Source organism: Macaca mulatta, chromosome 20, assembly GCF_049350105.2.
Source record: "Macaca mulatta isolate MMU2019108-1 chromosome 20, T2T-MMU8v2.0, whole genome shotgun sequence".
NCBI lineage: Eukaryota > Metazoa > Chordata > Mammalia > Primates > Cercopithecidae > Macaca > Macaca mulatta.
The window spans coordinates 6,354,670-6,375,347 of NC_133425.1; the positions used below are offsets into that span (position 1 = coordinate 6,354,670).

General features: G+C 53.3%; 2 protein-coding genes across 13 annotated transcripts in view; one reads left to right on the forward strand and one right to left on the reverse strand.

Annotated features, from left to right (window-relative positions):
* ALG1 (ALG1 chitobiosyldiphosphodolichol beta-mannosyltransferase) overlaps positions 1-885 on the forward strand; it is a 51,213-nt gene extending 50,328 nt beyond the window's left edge. For all 9 annotated transcript variants that reach the window (XR_013411530.1, XR_001441633.3, XR_013411529.1 and 6 more), the window contains one exon: positions 247-885. Coding sequence is in view for 6 of the 9 variants with exons in the window: in XM_077985555.1 (XP_077841681.1) it covers positions 247-378 (132 nt within the window). In the remaining 3 variants the exon portion in view is untranslated. The remainder of the gene's footprint in view (positions 1-246) is intronic.
* EEF2KMT (eukaryotic elongation factor 2 lysine methyltransferase) lies at positions 832-14,276 on the reverse strand. 4 transcript variants are annotated; one of them, XM_001100213.5, is made up of 8 exons: positions 13,889-14,276; positions 11,697-11,759; positions 9,162-9,242; positions 7,113-7,214; positions 5,911-6,044; positions 5,563-5,828; positions 4,591-4,740; positions 832-1,224 (listed from the first exon to the last, which is right to left on the reverse strand). In XM_001100213.5, exons 1-8 carry the CDS (start codon positions 13,982-13,984, stop codon positions 1,124-1,126), a joined length of 993 nt encoding a protein of 330 aa, XP_001100213.3. In that variant the 5' UTR covers positions 13,985-14,276; the 3' UTR covers positions 832-1,123.
* Between the last annotated feature and the right edge of the window lie 6,402 nt (positions 14,277-20,678).

Consider the following 20,678-nt stretch of genomic DNA (forward strand, 5'->3'; position numbering starts at 1 on the left):
CCAGGGGAAGGCACAGCATGTAGAGGCTGGGAGGTGCTCCAGGGCACCAAGTGTGGGAAAGTGGGATATGTGGGGAAGTTTCCAGAAAGTGTGATGTCAAGTTGGAGGCGGAGCGCTGCTGGGGCGTGAAGGGTCTGAGTCCAAGTGAGGGAGTTAGGGACTTGGGAGGGGGTGTTGCTGGGTCAGGGACCTGGGATGGGGTGGGGACAGGCAATGAGGTAAGCTCTGCTCTTTATTTTTTCGCAGATGCTTTTCTCAAACTTCCCTGATCCTGCGGGCAAGCTAAACCAGTTCCGGAAGAACCTGCGGGAGTCGGAGCAGCTCCGATGGGATGAGAGCTGGGTGCAGACTGTGCTCCCTTTGGTTATGGACACATGACTCCTGGGCCAGAGGCTAAAACCCCAGGACCCCGGCTGCCCTCCCTACAGCTTCTTGGGAGTCTCAGGGCAAACCCTTTCAAGCAGCGCCTCCCAGTGGCCAGTAGCTGAAATGACGGCAGTGGTGCCGCCTGGTGAATGAATTGGTTGGGACCCCGGAAGCTGTGGTTGGCCCTAATTTCTTCTTTGGAGGCTCAGAAACATTTCCTCTCTTCTGTTCTTCACGCCCCATGCCCCTGCTAGCGTATTACTGTTCTGTGACTTCCCCATGACCTCTGCAGGACTCCTCCTCCTGTGTTTGGTCTCCAGGTGTCGCCTTTCTGCCGTGTTCCTAACGTTTTGATTCCTGTCTTGAAAAAAAGCACCGGCTGCACCGTAAGCCCAGGGATGTGGCATCTGCAGCGGGCTTGGCTTTGTGAGGAACTGAGTGTGTCCACGTTGGGGGAACATCATACTTGATACACACGTTTTTATTTGTGCAAAGAAAATGCTGTTTTTGGAGCCAGAATTTTCACGTCTGATATATGGTGATTTTCTTAAGAACCAGAACTGCTGGCAGAAAGGGGGCACCCCCACGCTTAGACAGCCGATGTCTTATTAGAGGGCAGTTTGTGGTTCCTGGTTTGGAATTTAACATTCTTCAAACATTCCAGTCCACTGAAAGTTTTATCCGCTTTCCCATATAAAAATTTTTCCCACGATAGTGACTTGATTCTCACAGTCACGTTGGAAGGCGTGTGTGAGGCCTACAGTGTGAGGTTCAGAATTGCCATTTCCAAGTGCTCCTCGTAGGGAAACAGCTTCTGGTCATGACGAGGTTCGGCCTCCCATTTGATCCCGGCCCGGCCTGGAAACAGATCACATGTGTTTCAGGATGGCGGTGTTTGGGGACAGGACATTAGCTTACTGTGTGGGGCTGCTAGAATAGGCCTGGCAGGGTGGGGGGGTGTCCAAGTCAGGTTACTTGGTTCACAGGTTCCCAGGCCCACCCAGGTACCTAGAATTGGTCTCCAGGATGGGACCAGAAATCTCGTTTTGCATAGAAGTGGCTAGCAGCAGGCACCGTGCCGTTCTCCACACTGCCCGTGTCTGCCCCAGCGCTTGGCACAGCGGGACAGAAGCAGAGATCTGAATCCACATCTACCTGGCTGCTCAGTCAATCCACTCTTCACAAAGCTTAGAAAGCGGCCAGGCACAGTGGCTCACGCCTGTAATCCCCACACTTTGGGAGGCCGAGGCAGGCGGATCACCTGAGGTCAGGAGTTCGAGACCAGCCTGGCCAACATGGTGAAACCCCATCTCTACAAAAATACAAAAATCAGCCAGGTATGATGGCGGGTGCCTGTAATCCCAGCTACTCAGGAGGCTGAGGCGGGAGAATCACTTGTACCCGGGAGGCGGAGGTTGCAGTGAGCCGAGATTGTGCCACTGCACTCCAGCCTGAGTGACAGAGCGAGCCTCCATCTCAAGAAAACAAAAAAACAAAAAAACCCACAAAAAACAAAACCACACACACACAAAGCTTAGAAGGGGCTAGTGTTCTGATAAGCACAGATGCCTGAAGAGCCAGTAGCCAGAGTGATTTTCGTTTTTTTTTTAGATACGATCTTGTTCTGTCACCCAGGCTGGAGTGCAGTGGCACGGTCATTGCTCACCACAGCCTCGACTCCTGGGCTCTAGCAATCCTCCCACCTCCCAAGCAGCTGGGATGACAGGTGCGTGCCGCCATGCCAGTAGTGTTTTTATTTTGTAGAGATGGGGTCCTGAACACATGGCCACAAGTGATGCTCCTGCCTCAGCCTCTCTTATTTTTTTGAGACGGAGTTTTACTCTGTTCCTCAGGCTGGAGTGCAGGGGCGCAGTCTCAGCTCACTGCAACCTCTGCCTCCCAGGTTCAAGTGATTTTCCTGCCTCAGCCTCCCGAGTAGCTGGGATTATAGGCGTGCACTGCCACGCCTGGCTAATTTTTGTGATTTTAGTACAGATGGGGTTTCACTGTGTTGGGCAGGCTGGTCTTGAACTCTTGACCTCAGGTGATCCGCCCACCTCAGACTCCCAAAGCCTCAGCCTCTTATAGTGTTGGGATTACAGGCGTGAGATGCTGTGACCCGGGATGATTTTCATTTACAGTTTTTTGTTACGAGTGGAAAATGCGTATTTATAAAAATGAAGTAGTACAGACATGAACGTGTAGAAGTCTCTATCATCCTTCTGTTAACGTGTATATCAGGGATGTCCAATCTTTTGGCCTCCCTGGGCCACACTGGAAGATGAAGAATTGCCTTGGGCCACACATAAAATACACTAACGCTAGCAATAGCTGATGAACTAAAAGAAAAATCACAAAAAAACCTCATACTGTTTTAAGAAAGTTTACAGATTTGTGTTGGGCTGCAGATTGGACAAGCCTGCCATATATATATTCTAGGTTTTCCTCTATAGGTCTACTAATGTGAAAATGATTATTGTGACAAATTTTTTTTGACATGAAGTCTTGCTATATTGCTCAAGGTGGCCACAAACTCCTGGGCTTAAGCCATCCTCCTGCCTCAGCCTCCTGAGTAGTTGGGAATATAGGTACTCACAACCATGTGTGGGTGATTATTATTATTTTTTAAACAAAAATGGGGCTGTGCGCAGTGGCTCATGCCTGTAATCCTAACACTTTGGGAGGCTGAGGTGGCAGATCACTTGAGGTCAAGAGTTCGAGACCAGCCTGGCCAACATGGCAAAACCTCGATTCTACAAAAAAATACAAAAATTAGCTGGGCGTGGTGGCATGCGCCTGTAGTCCCAGCTACTCAGGAGGCTGAGATGGGAGGATAGCTTGTACCTGGGAGGTGGGAGGTTCCAGTGGGCTGAGATCGCACCACTGCACTCCAGCCTGGGCAATACAAAGCCAGACTCTGTCTCCAAAAAAAAAAAAAAAAAAAAAAGGTGGGTGGGGGCTTATACTATATGTGCTGTTTGGCACTGCTCTTTTCACTTAAACCATACTGCAGGTATTTTTTCACGTAAGTATCTGAAGAAAGACTTCCTTTTTTTTTTTTTTTTTTTTTTTTTTTTGCTTTTTTGAGACAGGGTGTTGCTCTGTTGCCCAGGCTGGAGTGCAGTGGTGAGATCACGGCTCACTGCAGCCTCCACCCCCTGGGCTCAAGCCACCCTCCCACCTCAGCCTCCCGAGTAGCTGGGACCATAGGCATGTGCAACCATGCCCGGCTAGTTTTGGTATGTTTTGTGGGGATGGGGTCCCATTACGTTGCCCAGGTTGGTCTTGAATGCCTGGGGTCAGGAAGTCCTCCTGCCTTAGCCTCCTGAAGTGCTGGGAGGACAGGCCTGAGCCCCGTGCCTGGCCAGCCTGCTGTGCGAGGTCGTGCGGGACTCTCATGGAACCCAGTGTGCCTTCGTGTGCTGGCTTGTTTGTTGACTGTGTAGTTAACAGGCTCCCCATGTGGACAGGCATTGGGTCGTCTGTCTGTGTGTGCAGGCAGAGGCTGCTGCGGGTGCATCTGTGCGCACGGTTGCCAGGAGGAGCTCTGCTCGGGGAGCTGGGGCAAAGGCTGGTGGCATTGGGGGGCATGGGTGTAGTGTGGAGGCGCGGGAGCCAGGCGGCCGGGCTGCAGTCTGTGGGAGCTCGGGAGTCGCCTGGCCTCCGTGTGCCCTAGTGTCTTTGTTAGAGAGATGGGACAATGACAGCACACCCTCACAGGTGCTGGGGGCTGACAAATGTCAGTTCTGAGGACAGTGGCTGGCCCACTGCGGGGCCAGTTCCCCTTCTCTATAGTCACCCTGTTCGTCCTCCACTGACTGGGTGCTCAGGACAGTGGCGTGGTGGGTCTGCCTGTACAGCCTGTCCTCCAGCATCCTGCAGGCCACAGCTGTGTCCAGCCCTGACCCCGACTGCCTCTCCCACCACCTCCATTTTATAGATGAGGAAACCGAGGCCCAAGGGCTTAGGGAACTCTGCTCCGAAGCACATAGTAGGGCTGCTGGGCTCAGACCCTCCCTCCCTGTGCTGAGCTGCCCTCCTCCTGCCCCAAGCCCCTCCATGCCCTGAGCCCACCCTGCTTGCCAGCTCTGCCTAAGTTCCCCGCATGGTGTGGGGGTGTGGGGCATCCTAGCTTTTCTCCGGTGCCAAGTTCTTTCACTTCCACTGGAGTCTTGCAGGGACAGCTTGGGGACCCTGCAGGCCCAGGAGGGCGTAGGGGCTCACCTAGTTCGGTGGTGAACAGCTGGCATGTCTCCGGGTTGCGGACGGTGAAGGCCACGTAGACCTCAGGAGCCCGCTGGTGCTCCCGGCAGGCAGCCAGCCTCCGCAGGACCCCGACCAGCGACACGATGGCTTCTGGACAATACAGCACATCTACAGTGAAAGCTTCAGGTTACTGAAAGGGACCAGTGGAACGTTCCAGGTCATGCTGACCTCAGCCGCAGGGCGAGGCCAGAGAGGCAGCGGTCACATGAGACTATTAGATGCCATCTGACCATTTGTGCCATTAGATGGAAACGCAGTTACCCGGGTGAAAAAGGAGAACCCTTAGTAGAGAAAGCTGCAAAAGACCAAAGCAAAAGAAAAAGTCTCCAGACTCACTGGTGTTCCTTAAAAAACAGCTCTGGTTCTTAGCCTATCTAGAGGGCTCTGAATGACGCAAAGCCTGACCCTGGTGTGAACGTCGTGTTTCAGGCGTCTGCCGATTTGTGTGCTGGCTTGCAGGGGAGGGCCTGTGTCCCTGGCCACCGCTGGGCCTGTGGTTTCAGGGCTGGGACCCAGGGTCACAGGCCGAGCTCTGTTCAACCAGAGGGGACTGAGTGTGCCGGCAGAGGCAAGGGGTTTTCGGTGGCCCAGCCAAACACCACCTTCTCTCACGGGCCCTGTCCTTGTCCCAGAAGTGGTTGTTTTCCTCCTGTGGTCTCTGAAGGACACGGGGCATGGCTCTGGGACACAGCCATGTGGTGACGACTGTAACGGGAGTATGCCTGTCCCCAACAAGAGGGCTGCGGCTTCAAGGTCACCTTAAGAGGCACCCTTGTCCTTGGATGTCACCCTGGAGGCCCAGAGTAACTCTTCTGGAAGCCCCATCATGTCCATGCCCGACAGCGTCCCTTGTTCCCTTTTCCCAGAGCCAAGAGCTGGGTGGAGCTGCAAGGACACTGCCTGTGCAGGGTGCCCGGGGCTGGGCATTACCTGCCGCGATGACAACATCTGGCTGGAAGGCAGAGAGCTGACGGACTGTCGTGACGTCCCAGTCCAGCTGGGCCACTGTCACCCTGGGGCTGTCTAAGTTGGCAGTGATGTCTGCCTCCAACGAGAGGCCATTGAGAAGGACATTCCCTCGGAGCTGCTCGAGGACCCGGCTGTGACAATCGCTGAAGATGTATGCCCGGGGGCGGCACATCTTGCAGATGGCCAGGCCTGTGAGGCCGGCGCCACTGCCAAGCTCTAGGACAGTCCTGGCAGAAGGAAAGCGGACCGTGTCTGCAACTGCACCAGGGTAAGCCTGCCTCGGTGCCCCGCCCTGTGCCCCGAGGTCACCTGTCAGTGAAGGCTGCCGGGTTCTCGATGGCCCATTCTGCAAGGTAGAGGGCAGCGTCCCATGTGACCAGGCCCGTGGTGCCGTGGGAGATGATGGCTGTGCTCTCGGAGAGCGTGACCGAGCCTCCCGAGGGCTGCGCGGAGAGAGGGCGCGAGAATCAGTCTAGCGATCAGAAGACAAGTGGCTTAGAAGACAAGTGGCCATCCACCCCATGACTGAATAAACCATGACAGGACCAATCACCACTCAGCAATGAGAAGCAGCTAACTGTTGACATGCCAACAGCTTGCACAGGCCTCAAGGGTATCACGCGGCGTGAAAGACGTTCATCTCAGGCCACACAGGATTCCATTCATCGAACATTCCTGAGACGATGGAATTCTGGTGATGGAGCACAGGTCAGTGGTGGCCAGGGAGGGGCCGGGTGTGGCTATGAAGGGGTGGCTGCCTTGTGATGATTCAGTGTGCTATGTTTTTCCTTTGTGGTTTTCTGTATCTATGTTTTATCTTTTTTTTTTTTTTGACATGGATTCTCAATCTGTCACCCAGGCTGGAGTCAGTGGCACGATCTTGGCTCACTGCAAACTCCGCCTCCCGGGTTCAAGCGATTCTCCTGCCTCAGCCTCCCAAGTAGCTGGGATTACAGGCGCCTGCTACCATGCCCTGCTAATCTTTGTATTTTTAGTAGAGACGGAGTTTCACCATGTTGACCAGGGTGGTCTCAAACTCCTGACCTCAGGTGATCCGCCCGCCTCAGCCTCCCAAAGTGCTGGGATTACAGGCATGAGCCACCGCGCCGGCCTAATTTTTGTATTTTTAGTAGAGACAGGGTTTCACCATATTGGGCAGGCTGGTCTCGAACTCCTGACCTCAGGTGATCCACCCGCCTTGGCCTCCCAAAGTGCTGGGATTACAGACATGAGCCACCGTGCCCGGCCCTGTCAAGTATTCTTTGAGGACTGGGCATTAGGTCTTTGTGAAGCAGGTAGTGTGTGTTACCTACTGGACAAATGCCCATGAGACATGCTGTTGTTGAAGTGCCTGATTTACAGACAGGGAAACTGAGGCTAAAGGAGGTTAACAGACCTCATGTCTAAGACTGCAGAATGGGTGAGTCAGGATTTGAACCCACACCCGTGTTTTCACTTTGTGCAGGAAGGGTATCTGGGCTGTGAGGGGGAGGAGGGTGCCCTTCTCATACCAGCAAATAGCTCCGGTGGCCATGGGGGGACTCCTCGGCCATCAGGGTCTCCGCCAGCGCCTCGTACAGCTCGTCCAAAGGCTCCGTGTGGACAGCCTCGTGCTGGGGGCAGACAGAGAGCTTGTTTGCTTTCGTTCTAATATGTAAAAATGGCCAGATGATTTTCACCAAGTTTGGAGGGGAGATTTGCGACAGAATGGTGTAATACTGGCCAGGTGGCATATAAAATATTCACTTTGCTGGCTGTGGTGGTGTGTGCCGATAGCCCCAGCTACTCTAGACACTGACATGGGAGGACTGCTTGAGCCCCAGAGTTTGAGTACAGCTTGAGCAACAGAGACCTTGTCTGTAAAAAAATAATTCACTTGGTAGGGAAGCCTGGATGGGAGGGCCTTCAACAAGAGGTGCTGAGAGGGTAGGGTTAGGGTAGTCTAGGGCAGGAGACAAGGATTCCGTGAGAGCTGTTGCGTGACCATGACAGAGCTCTGTGTTTGGATGAAACACAGAGAGGAGGAAAACCAAAGGTGCTGTTAAGTGCGCCCAGGCAGAGCTGGGAGGGCGGCCCGTGCTGCAGGCCGTGGCTGTCAGCAGGTGGCTTCTCCACAGCTGGCCCCGGCCTACGAGTCACAGGGCAGCAGCAGGGTACACTGGGTGACTGCTGCCCTCTGCTGGTGGCACAGGGCAGACCTGCTGGTGACCACAGATGTACCCTTTGGGAAGGACTAGGGAGAAAGCGGGTACTGGAGAAGCAGGGGATTGTTTTTTTGCTAAAAGTGTGGCCCTTTTACTCAGCAGGTCTGCTACTGCCTACTGAGGAACGGCCTCTCTGACATCCTCCCTCATGTCAAACCCTGCATGTTCGGGCCCATCTTTAAAATCCATCCTAGGCCAGGCGCAGTGGCTCATGCCTGTAATCCCAGTACTTTGGGAGGCTGAGGCGGGCAGATCACCTGAGGTCAGGAGTTCGAGACCAGCCTGGCCAACATGGTGAAGCTCTGTCTCTACTAAAAATACAAAAATTAGCCAGGCCTGGTGGCGTGTGCCCGTAGTCCCAGCTTCTTGGGAGGCTAGGCACGAGAATTGCTTGAACCCAGGAGGCAGAGGTTTCAGTGAGCCGAGATTGCGCCTCGGTACTCCAGCCTTGGCAACACTGTGAGGCTCTGTCTCAAATAAGTAAATAAATAAATAAGTAAAAAATAAAATCCATCCTGTATCAGTCAGGAAAGAGCTGATTCCAGCAGGATCACTGCGGAGAATTCACCAGGGGAACTAGTTCCAAAGGTATGTTAAGAGCTAAACCCGGCCGGGCGCGGTGGCTCAAGCCTGTAATCCCAGCACTTTGGGAGGCCGAGACGGGCGGATCACGAGGTCACGAGATCGAGACCATCCTGGTTAACCCGGTGAAACCCCGTCTCTACTAAAAAATACAAAAAACTAGCCGGGCGAGGTGGCGGACACCTGCATTCCCAGCTACTCGGGAGGCTGAGGCAGGAGAATGGCGTGAACCCGGGAGGCGGAGCTTGCAGTAAGCTGAGATCCGGCCACTGCACTCCAGCCTGGGCGACAGAGCGAGACTCCGTCTCAAAAAAAAAAAAAAAAAAAAAAAAAAAAAAAAAAAAAAAAGAGCTAAACCCTCCAACAGGGGCCCGTGGCGCAACCCAGAGACGGATAAGAACAGCAAACTCCAAACCCTTCGGCGGGCAGGACAGAGGGTGTGGGCGGGCAGGACAGAGGGTGTGGGCGAGGGTTCCAGTGCCGCGGGCTGGGCCAGCCTGGTAGGAATGAGAATCCATATGCTAGGAGCTGGGGCCCCGGAGAAGCAGCTGCTGCGGAGACCCCAGGAGGCAGCGTGAGGGAGAGACGCTGGCCTCCCCTTATTCCCACCCTGCACTGTCTCCCATGGGTCACACCCAGCTGCAGCCAGTTGCCTGGGAGGCGCCTGCCATGCTGGGGTCTGCAAAGCAGGCCCAGGGCCTGGGAAGGACAGGGGCTCGAGCACGCAGGTGGCTATGCTGTCCGGCTACTGGGCGGACACTGCCGATAACTGACCTTTTTGATGAGTTCTGAGAGAAAGCACCGGGCATACTTGACTGACGGCGGGTGCTTCACACACACAGGGTGCTTCACAGTCTACGGCAAAGGACAGAACGTTGGTTGCTGGGGAGACCCCGTCTGAAGTCTCCTATGAGCTTCAAGCCAACACAGCAGAGGGCAAACTCCGGGCTACCCAATCCCTCAGCAAAGATGTAGATGGACACAGCGTTCTGGCCCCACGCATCTGAAGTTTGTCTTAAGATATAAGCCGTTTCCTAAAAATGCTTCCGCTGCAGCGGCACAGGCTATGGCCTCTTTCTTTTTTTTTTTTTGAGACGGAGTCTCCCGCTGTCGCCCAGGCTGGAGTGCAGTGGCCGGATCTCAACTCACTGCAAGCTCCACCTCCCGGGTTCATGCCATTCTCCTGGCTCAGCCTCCCGAGTAGCTGGGACTACAGGTGCCCACCACCACACCCGGCTAGTTTTTTGTATTTTTAGTAGAGACGGGGTTTCACCGTGTTAGCCAGGATGGTCTCAATCTCCTGACCTCGTGATCCGCCCGTCTCGGCCTCCCAAAGTGCTGGGATTACAGGTGTGAGCCACCGTGCCCCGCCGCTATGGCCTGTTTCTAACGCCCATTCTGAGCAGGAACACAGGGCATGTGGGCCTAACCACCTCCCTCCCAGGGGAGCCAGTGTGAACCAGGGTTTGCAGGAAGGACAGTCGCCAACTGTCTGGCTGTATGAAAGAGGTGGGAAGGCCCACTGGGCACCTGCTCTCTTGGAGCGTGTGTCCCTGGGGACAGGATGGACGGGGAGGGGACTCTCAGGGTGACATTCCAGCTAAAGCCGAGAGAAGCCAAGTGCAGGACGAGTAAGTTCCAGGCAGCAGGAACAGCCGGTGCAAGCTCCGAGGTGGCCATGGCCTGGCGCTTGGAAAGGAGGGCAGAGGGACTGGTGCAGCAGGAGTGGGGACGGTAGGAAAACAGGAGCCTGGAGGGAGGGAGGAGATGGTCCACAGTGCCTGCTGGCTGGGAGGGATGCAGATTCTGCCCAAGGGCAGCAAAGTAACCCACGCAACACTCAGGCCCTTCAGGCTGGTGCTCGTTTTTCATTTTTTTTTTTTTTTTTGACACAGAGTGTTGCTTTGTTGCCGAGGCTGGAGTGCAGTGGCACGATCTTGGCTCACTGCAGCCTCTGCCTCCCAGGTTCAAGCTATCCTCCTGCCTCAGCCTCCCGAGTAGCTGGGACTATAGGTGTGCACCACCACGCCCAGCTAATTTTTGTATTTTTAGTAGAGATAGGGTTTTGCCATGTTGGCCAGGCTGGTCTCGAACTCCTGACCTTAGGTGATCTGTCCACCTCAGCCTCCCAAAGTGCTGGGATTACAGGTGTGAGCCACTGTGCGCAGCCTTTTGCTGGGTTTTAAAGCAGCTCTCCCTACATTTCATGCTTCACCACCTACGAGGGTGAGGCTCAGGGTGAAACTCAGAGCAGGGTGTGAGATCACTTCAGGTATCTCCATGCTCGAAGCCCTGACCTACTGTATTGCTCCGAAAGTCTTCCCTGCTGTGGCTGTATCTTTTCCATGTGGATGATCTTGGTTCACTTCTAGCACAGGAATTCTTAACCAGGGCTCCCAGGATGGGCTGGGTGGGTGGGGGTGGAGGATGTCTGCCTCCCCTGAGTTTGTATGGAAAATGTATTCTTCTGATGCGCGTCTTTCTGGGAGGGAGTCTATTGCTCTGTCTTTTCAGAAGGGCTCATGGCCCTTCGAAGGTGAAGACCCAGGATGCAAGGTGATCTGCACTTGGCCCACAGGCCAGGGTCAGGCTGTGGCTGGGCCGGGTGGTGATCCTGCCTCTCACCTGCATGCGGATGCACTTGAGTCCAGACCCCACCCTGGGTAAAGCACGGGCCCACTTATGTCTAGAAGAGACAGGAGTGGGCAGGACAGGTCTCATGTATGCAAAAAAGAAAGTCTCTGAGCATCTCCCAAATGCTAGAAGCTGTTTTGCACCTGTCATCTCTCTTTTTGCTGTGGATGTGGATGGTTTAAAAAACATTCCCTAGATTCCCCCCTTCTCATGCAGATTTTTGTATATTCTGATGTCTCTGTCTAAGTCTTAGAAAATGAAAGAGCTGGAGCTGTCGGAGGTGCTGACACCCACCTGCAGTGCTGACTCAATGGGTTTGTTCTTTGAACAGATGTGTTTTTTTTTTTTTGAGACGGAGTCTCGCTCTGTCACCCAGGCTGGAGTGCAGTGGCCGGATCTCAGCTCACTGCAAGCTCCGCCTCCCAGGTTCACGCCATTCTCCTGCCTCAGCCTCCCGAGTAGCTGGGACTACAGGCGCCCGCCACCTCGCCCGGCTAGTTTTTTGTATTTTTTAGTAGAGACGGGGTTTCACCGTGTTAACCAGGATGGTCTCGATCTCCCGACCGAACAGAGGTGTTTTTAAAGGGTACAAGCACACCTGTGGTTCTTCTAGCAGGTCTTCCAGAGAGATTCAGGAGGCAGGGTCATGAGTCCGAGGGACTCTGGGATTCTTACCTTCTGCAAAATATCCCGCAGCAGCTCAGAATCTGATGAGTCTCTTAACTTTGCTTCTAAGCTCTGTGTGGAGGGGAGAGAGAAATCTCAAGGGCGCATTCACGGGAACATTAAACACGCAATAGAATGTGCTGGCAAAGCGTTGTGTGATCTCTCCCTGGGGACGTGGAGCCAGTTGGAAGTGGAAGCCACAGCGGCTGAAAGCCTGACCTTCAGATGTTGCAGGGTGCACCTGGATGAGTCACAGGAAGAAGGCTAGAAGACTGTCTCTTGGCGGCATTAGTCCTGGCTACTTAGCTGCCACCTGGGTCATGGGCCACCTCCCTGGTTGCACGGGTCAGCCAGGAATTACCAGGGCAGCCATGGCACCAGGGTTTGATGGGCTTGCCATCTGCGTTAAAGTGGAAATGCAGAATGTGCCTGGATCAGCCTGGATTACATTGTCCTCTTACAGCGGCCTCAAGCCCAGCAATGAGCTTTGGCTCCCGAGTTAGGCAGTTCATATGTGTCTTGGCTCATATGTGACACAGGGCAAGGCACTTCATTGCTTCAGAGCTCCTTCCATGCCGTAAAAGGCCCTACAACACCTGGTCCTAATCCCTCTCTCTGGCCTGTTCTCCCTCACCCTTTGCCCACCCTGCTCACTCCACTCCAGCTACACTGGCTGCTTTGCTGTTGTTCCTCAACCACCGCTGGCTTGTTCCACCACAAGGCCTTTGCATATCCCGTTCCCCAAGCCGTTCCCATGCCTGACTGCTTCACCACTCAGGCCCCAGTTCAAATGTCACCTCTTTGAGGAAGGCTTCCCTGATTCCCTGACTTTGGTGACTCTTCTCCCCAGTTGCTCCATTCACCATTTCCCTGTTTTATTGGCTTTAAAGCCACTTCTGGTCTTTTCTTGTTTATTCATTTATTTGTTTATTCTCTGGCTCTCCCATGCAAGCAGAGCCTCATCTGTCATGGGTACTGCTGATCCATGGTGCCTGGCTCACGGAAGGCATTTATTAAACATTTGGAGACTGAATAAAAACACTACTTAACACCAACATGCATTTCCCATGAGCTAGGCACTGATCCACAGGCTTTTGTACTCAACCCTGAGAGGTAGGTGTCATTATATCCCCCATTTTATTAATAAGAAAACAATAGCACACAGAGATGCAGTCACTTGCCCAAGGTCACACAGGGCCAGGGACTGGGCCGGGATTCGAAGCAGGCAGGCTGCCTCCTGGGTCTGAACTCTCAACTACTGCACCCGAATCAAACAATCCCTCTGGTCAAATGTGAGTGATAACAATAGTACCCACCTCGTGGGTGTTCAGGGTGAGCCCATCAGCATTCAGCGTGGGCATGTGAACAAATTATAGTCAACACTGAATGGAGACCTATGATGCTTTTATGAAAGTTTCTATTTTGGGTTAAAAATGCACAAATTTCTCCAGACCAGAAATGATCTCTGAGTGCTAAATATTTTATGTCAATGGAATAACACAAATGATTAAGCACCACCCCATAAAATGGGGCAGACCCAGGGAGGAATAGATATCCAAACTGCCTCATCCCAGTGAGCTCACCGCACATGAATTACAAATGGGGCCGGGTGCATTAAGCCCCTCTGCTGGCAGAAGGGAGGCTGCTGCCTGCCATGAGCCTGTGCTGTGGATGGCAGGTCCCCAGGGCGACGAGAGGCCACCCCCTCCCTTCTCTGTCTCTTCCATCACAGGCGTGAGAGCCTCAGCGCATGAGCCGATTCTGTGCAGTGCTCGATGTACAGATGAGAACACTGAGCCACGAGGGACAGCCTGTGATCTGGTCACCGCGCTCGGGAGAACGTGGTTACCCGCGGTCCTGAGGGCGCTGACTTTTTAGAATGGGCGAGGGCAGCTGTGTCCCAGTGACCAGAACGATTACTGCCTTTAAAAAGTCGTGAAAACGATCGTGAACTGTAGCCCACACCGAGCGCGCGTCGGCCCCCAGCCGACCGTGGAGCCGTCCCCAGCCTCCGCCGCAGGAGCGGTGCGAGCGACTCTGGCCAGGCCCCGGGGACGGGGACCGGAACGCGCGGCCCTGAGTGTCGGGAGCCCAGGCACTCACGTGGCGGGAGCGCCGGGGGCTTCAGCACGGAGACCCGTCCCGTCTGTCCCTGGACTCCCCCGCGCCCCGCGGGCCTCTCCGCGCTCCCCGCCGCCCACCTGCCAGGGGAAGGAGCGCAGCGCGCGCGCCGCCAGGAAGCGGCGCTCGAAACTCTGCAGCAAGAGTTCGGTCCCCGCATCCTCCTCCGGCGCCATGACGTGGGCGGGGCCGCGGCGTTGCTGGGAGACCGGGCGGAAGCCGGCCCTGGACTGAAGAAGGGGCAGGCCCGAGGCAGTGAGTCGCGGCAGAGAGGGGGAGGGGCCCGGGGTAGGGCCAGGTGGAGCGACGTGGGGGCGGACCCGGGGGCGGACCCTGAGGCGGGGCCCGGGGTGCGGCCAGGATGAGTGCCAAGAGGGCGAGGCCTGGGGTAGGGCCAGGATAAGCGTTGTTGGGGCAGGTCCTGGGGCGGGACCAGGATAGGGCGATCCTGGAAGCGGGGCTTCGGAAACGTCCAGGTTGGTGGCGTCCTGGAGGCGGGGCCTTGCGTGGGGGCAGGATAAGAGTCCTGGAGGCGGGCATTAGGGCGGGGCTAAACGATGATTGGGTTCAGCAGGTGGGACTCGGAGCAGAGCCCAGTAGACAGGTCTTAGGGCGGGGCTAAGGCCAGACCAAGAGAAGGGCTCCGGAGGCGGGGACGGGGCGGGGCGTTGACTCTGTCGTAGTACACGGCCAGGGCCCGGGTTCCGGGAGGCGGGGCCGAGTCCGGATTGTGGGCTGCGCTCAGGAGGCGGGCCCTGGGGCGTGGCCAGGCGCAGCTCCGTCCCTGGGAGGCGGAGCTTAGGGAGGGGCCGGTACGGGGAGGGACACAGGGCCTGGGAGGCCGGTCCGGGCTGGGCTCAGGGGCCAAGACGGAGCTGGGCTTGGGGCGAGGCCGAGATGGAGCGAGGGGTCCAGGGTGTGGGCAGCGGGGAGGAGTTTGAAGAGAGGGTTGGAGTGTGGCTCAAGTTCGGGAGGCGATACCTGGGGAGGGTTTGAGGCAGGCCCAGGAGCGGGGCCATGGTCGGCCGAGGGGGGGCCAGGGGCGGGACCCAGGATTCGAAGCTTCGGGCGGGGCCGAGTCTGGGGTTGGGGTCCAGGAGGCGGGGCAGGTTAGGGCGAGGGTCCCTGGGATCGTCGGGTCAGGCCTTGGGCCAACATTGGCGCTCTCGCAGTTCCGGCGCCTTCAGGAAGCTCTTTTTGGCAGGGGCCTTAGGGGTGCGCGCTTCGTTGCGGGAGGCCTTATCCTACCCTCTTTTCTATCAGCGCCACCCCTCTGGGGCCCGGCAGGAGGGAGCTTTTCCCCTGTCCCCCAGCCTTTGGACTGTCACCGAACAAGCCATTCATTCACCAAATACTTATTAAGCGCCTACGATGTGCCTGGCAAGGGAGATGTAACAGTGAGAAAAACTAGGTGTGGTCCAGGCCCTGCAGGAGCTCAGGGGCTCGTGGAAGAAGTGGATATTGAAGTAATTATGACACAAATAAGCATAAAAGTATAATAGCGATATCTGCCACGAAGGCGAGCACACAGAGCTAGCGGGGCTTCCAGGAGGAGTTTTGATCTTGCAGGGACAGGAAGGGACAGGACGGGGTGGGATGGGGGTAGTGGTGATATAGACGTGGGGACAGAGTGGAAAACAACAACAAAAACATAATTATTTTAGTTCAAAGTTATTGTGTCTTGAGTTGAAAGGCAGGGCAGTTAGCAACACAGTTCAGATTTCAGTACCGCCCCTGAAATCTGAACTGTGTTCAAAGTCTGAAACGTTTACCTTAGCAAATCCCTCATAAAACTCCATTTGGAAGAGTCCCGAGAGCTAATTTGTTAAGTATACTTGCAGAAGGTAGATGAGGAGACAGATTAAATCTTATTACCTCTTTCAGATGAGAGGCACTTGAGCCCTGCTCAGCTATGAGAATAAGAGAGGGGAATTAATTCTAATTGAATACACTTGTTCTCTCATGGCTGTTGTTCCCCACCAGAACCAAATGAGCGCAAGATCTGACAAAAAAAAAAAAAAAAAAAAAAAAAAAAGTTCATCTTTTATTCCTCCAAACACTTTCATTTAAATCAAGAGGGTGGGATGTAGTTATTGCTGTGTTTTTAGACAAAATTAACGGTTTCTGGGTCTGAGATGTTGCATACACCCTCTCAATCCCTGTATCCTGAGATGGAGTCCCCTGAGAATCCACAGCAAGTCCTAACCAGGGATGGGTCTGGGTGATTCAGGAAAGTTGGCTTCAGAACTGGGCGAGGGACACTGCTTTGCTTTTGCTGTTTTGATCAGCTCTCTGCCTGCAGGAGACAAGGAAAACCAATGGGAACAGGTTAGTTACACTCATAAATCCTGGGCTTATTTTATTAACTCACATAATAGCTATTAATTGCCTTTCCTCCAAGGAGCAAAAGGGGATATACGGTCAATGCCATAGTAAGTAACACTGTATTATGTTATACTAAACTATTAATAAATCTAGGTTGGTTCAGTCTTTCCTGATTCGATAGATTGGAAGCAGATTGAGGAAGGACTCTAGCGAACCACAGAGCTGAGCCATGCACACAGAAGAAATCTCTTTTTTTTTTTTTTGAGACGGAGTTTTGCTCTTGTTGCCCAGGCTGGAGTGCAATGGCGCGATCTCAGCTCACTGCAACCTCCACCTCCCAGGTTCAAGCAATTCTCCTGCCTCAGCTTCCTGAGTGGCTGGGATTGCAGGCGTGAGCCACCATGCTGGGCTATTTTTGTATTTTTGGTAAAGACGGGATTTTAACACATTGGCCAGGCTGGTCTCAAATTCCTTGGCCTCCCAAAGTGCTGGGATTACAGGTGTGAGCCACCGCGCCTGGCCAGAAGGAATCTTTATCTCGGTGTGTGGGCTCTGGTGAGGTACAAATGTCATCTCTCTTGGATCTGAATCTGGAGGGATCAAGGCACTGAAGGGATTTTTTTGTTTGTTTGTTTGTTTGCGACAGAGTCTCCCTCTGTTGCCAGGCTGGAGCGCAGTGGCACGATCTCCGCTCACTGCAGCCTCTGCCTCCCGCGCTCAAGCCATTCTCCTGCCTCAGCCTCCCGAGTAACTGGGACTATAGGCGCGCATCACCACGGCCAGCTAATTTTTGGATTTTTAGTAGAGATGGGCGTTTTACCATGTTGGCCAGGACGGTCTGGATCTCTTGGTCTCCCAAAGTACTGGGAATACAGGCATGAGCCACCGCGCCCAGCCTCACTGAAGGGATTTTTAATGTCACGTGGCTCTCACAGGTGCGGTGTGTTCAGGTGCAAGTGAAGATTAGGACTGATGTTTAAAACCAAAAGTAAAATTCCAGGTGGTGTTGCTATGGAGAGCAGCATTAGGACAATCTGAGTGGTTTCAGTTGCAAGAGTATGTGTGTACGTGCAAGAACTACAGTCAAGATCCAACTTCTGGCTTTGAGGCCCTCTTTAATAACAGTGAGAACAACCTAAGGCATTGTAACAGTGTGGAATGGTTGCCTTTTAGAAATTAAGCTGTGGGCATGGAAGTTCAATCAGTACATTGAAGTTTTTCCTTTCTCTCTCCTATGGTTAATGGTTTCTGCAGAAAAGGACCAATTGATTTCTTTCTAAAACATTGCTTCAGGGTGTAGAGACCTTTATAGGTCATGTTTCAACTTATAGAAAATTTTTATAGTTCAAATATAAATTACATTCAATGTGGACTTTGTAATAGAATTTAAGGTTAAGTAAAGTTTCCACTTTCCTTAGGCTGTTTGCAGTGGCCAGCAGGCCCCATGATATCGAGATGGAAGCTATGTTAAAGGAGGAGACTGGTCAGGAGTGGGCGGAATAAGAAATACGGGCAGCTCAGGCTAATCACACAATGATTGAGGTGTAGAGAGAGGGCCAGGCATGGGATAACGCCTGTAATCCCAGTGCTTTGGGAGGCCAAGGCAAGAGGAACGCTTGAGGTCAGAACAGCCTGGTCAACAGAGTGAGACCTCATCTGTACAAAAAAAAAAAAAATTAAAAAAATTAGTTGGGCATAGTGGTGTGCGCCTGTAGTCTCAGCCACGTGGGAGGCTGAGGTCGGGGATCCCTTGAGCCCAGGAGTTTGAGGCTGCAGTGAGCGATAATCACTTCCTGTACTCCAGCCTGGGTGACAGGGTGAGGCCCTGGCTCAAAAAAAAATTGTATCCCTTAAAAACATAAATTGGAAATCTTAATCCTCGATACCTAGGAATATGACCTCATTTGGAAATAGGGTCTTTGTAGATGTCATCAAGTAATGATGGGTCATACTGGATTGGGGGCTGGTGAGGGGACAGATGCAATGACTGGTGTCCTTATAAAAGAAGAGAATGAGGGCTGGGCATGGTGGCTCATGCCTGTAATCCCAGCACTTTGGGAGGGTGAGGTGGGCAGACCACTTGAGGTCAGGAGTTTGAGACCAGCCTGGCCAACGTGGTGAAACTCCATCTCTACTAAAAATACAAAATTAGCCAGGCATGGTGGTGGGCGCCTGTAATCCCAGCTACTGGGAGGCTGAGGTAGGAGAATCACTTGAACCTGGGAAGCGGCGGTTGCAGTGAGCCAAGATTGTGCCTCTGCACTCCAGCCTGGGTGACAGAGGGAAACTCCATCTCAAAAAAAGTAAAATAAAAGAGGAGAATGTCAGGTGAAGACAGAGACGCAGGGAGAAGGCAGCCATGTGATGAGGTAAGAGATTGGAGTGATGCATTTACAAGGAACACCAAGCATTGCCGGGCGCCACCGGAAGCCAGAAGAAGCAAGGAAGGATTCTCTCTGACACGTTTCAGCGGGAGCGAAGTCCGGCCGACACCTTGATTTTGGACTTTGCAGCATCCAGGCCTGCAAGACAACACATTTCTGCTATCTCGGCTCACTGCAACCTCTGCCTCCTAGGTTCAAGCGATTGTCCTGCTTCAGCCTCTGGAGTAGCTGGGATTACAGGCATGCACCACCTCACCCAGCTAAGTTTTGTATTTTTAGTAGAGGTGGAGTTTCACCACGTTGGCTGGGCTGGTCTCAAACTCCTGACCTCAAGTGATCCACCCGCCCACCCGCCGGCCTCCCAAAGTGCTAGGATTACAGGTGTGAGCCACCGCACCCAGCCTTGTGGTTATTTTTTTAGACAAGATCCCACTCCGTCATCCAGGCTGGAGTGTAGTGGTACAGTCTCAGCTCCTGCAGCCTCGACCTCCTTGGGCTCAGGTGATTTTCCCGTTTCAGCCTCCCGAGTAACTGGGACTACATGCTTGGCTAATTTTTATATTTTCTGTAGAGTTGGGGTCTTGCTATGTTGCCCAGGCTGGTCTCAAACTCCTTGGGCTCAAGTCATCTGCCTGCCTTGGCCTCCCAAAGTGCTAGGATTACAGGCATGAGCCACTATCCCTGGCAACCCTTGTTAAAAAATAAAGAATTTCAAGATGGCAATGGCAGATTATTAAACCACAATGAGGACTCTTCCGTGTCCTTGTGGGACTGTCCAGGTTGTAAGCCCATGAAGCCGGCCCTGGCTGCTGGGTTCTTGGAGCGCTGGCCCTCCCGTGGCATGTGGCAAGGAGTTGTCATGGGTTATCATGACGTATGACGATGAACTACAGGAGACCCAAAGAGACCATTCACTCCTTTTTCCGACGAATGGCTGTGTATGCCACACTAGCGACAAACAGAACCGCAGGAGCCCCTGTGACAATGCTGAGCCCGATCACTGCGCCTTGCGGAGCAGATGCCCTCTGTACCTCCGCTCCTGTTAAGAAACCAGAGGGTTTTTAATTGCCTGATTATTAAGAAGCTGTTCCGGCTGCTCCTGGTTCCCTGGGAAGTTTCCCATCTAGCCGCTAGTGAGTATTAATTATGGAAATGAAATGTACATTTAAACCCAGAAAATGCACACTGTAGAGAAATCTCATAGGGCAAGTCGTTGAAAGCCGATTTACTAAATGACCTCTTCGCCAAATGACCCATTTGCCTAATGACCACTTTGCCAAATGATCAATTTGCTAAAAGCCAATTCGCTGAAAATCGGTTTGTGGGATGTCCTGCTTATCAGTAACTGACAGTCAGACGCAGCTTGTCCCAGGCTCCCAATGGGATGTGGGACAGGGGAGGGGCTACAAAACAGTTGTGGCAAAACTCCAAAACTTAAAAAGAAGAAAAATCCTCCATAATTGGGTGAATTGGTCATTCATTTAATTAGTTTTCTACAAAAGGGACTGCTTCCTGTATGTTCAAGAGGAGATCATGGGCAGTGGCTTACAAGAAGAGAAAGGATGAATATCACCCCTGCCCTCCTCTCTTTTCCTTTGTTTTTAGAGGCAGGAATTGGAGTGCAGTAGTGCAATCATAGCTCACTGCAGCCTCAGACTCCTGGGTTCAAGCGATCCTCCCACCTCAGCCTCTCCAGTACCTGGGACTACAGGCGTGTGACACTACGCCCAGCTAATTTTTTTGTAGAGACAGGGTCTCACTATGTTGTCCAGGCTGGTCTCAAGCCCCTGACCCCAAGTGATCCTCCTACCCCGTCCTCCCAAAGTCCTGGGATTACAAGTATGAGCCACTGTGCCCAGCCCATTACTCCTTTTTGCATGTAATTGCTTTAAGCACTGGTTAGATCACCGGACAGTATCCAAGCCTCTCCTGGCAAAAGGAAAGATAGCCAGTGTTTGTAAACAACCCACAAAAGAAGGCAACAGCAAATTCTCAGAGATGATTTTATTCTCCTTTATATCACCCAGATTGAAAGGGTTTGAAGTCTTAAGAATTTGCAGTCTCAGACTCTCCCCTCTTGTTTTTTCAGCATCAAGTGGAACAGCAGGGTTTTGCTCCTCCCCTGTGAACGGCTTTCTGTGCTACTAAAGGAGGCTGGTTT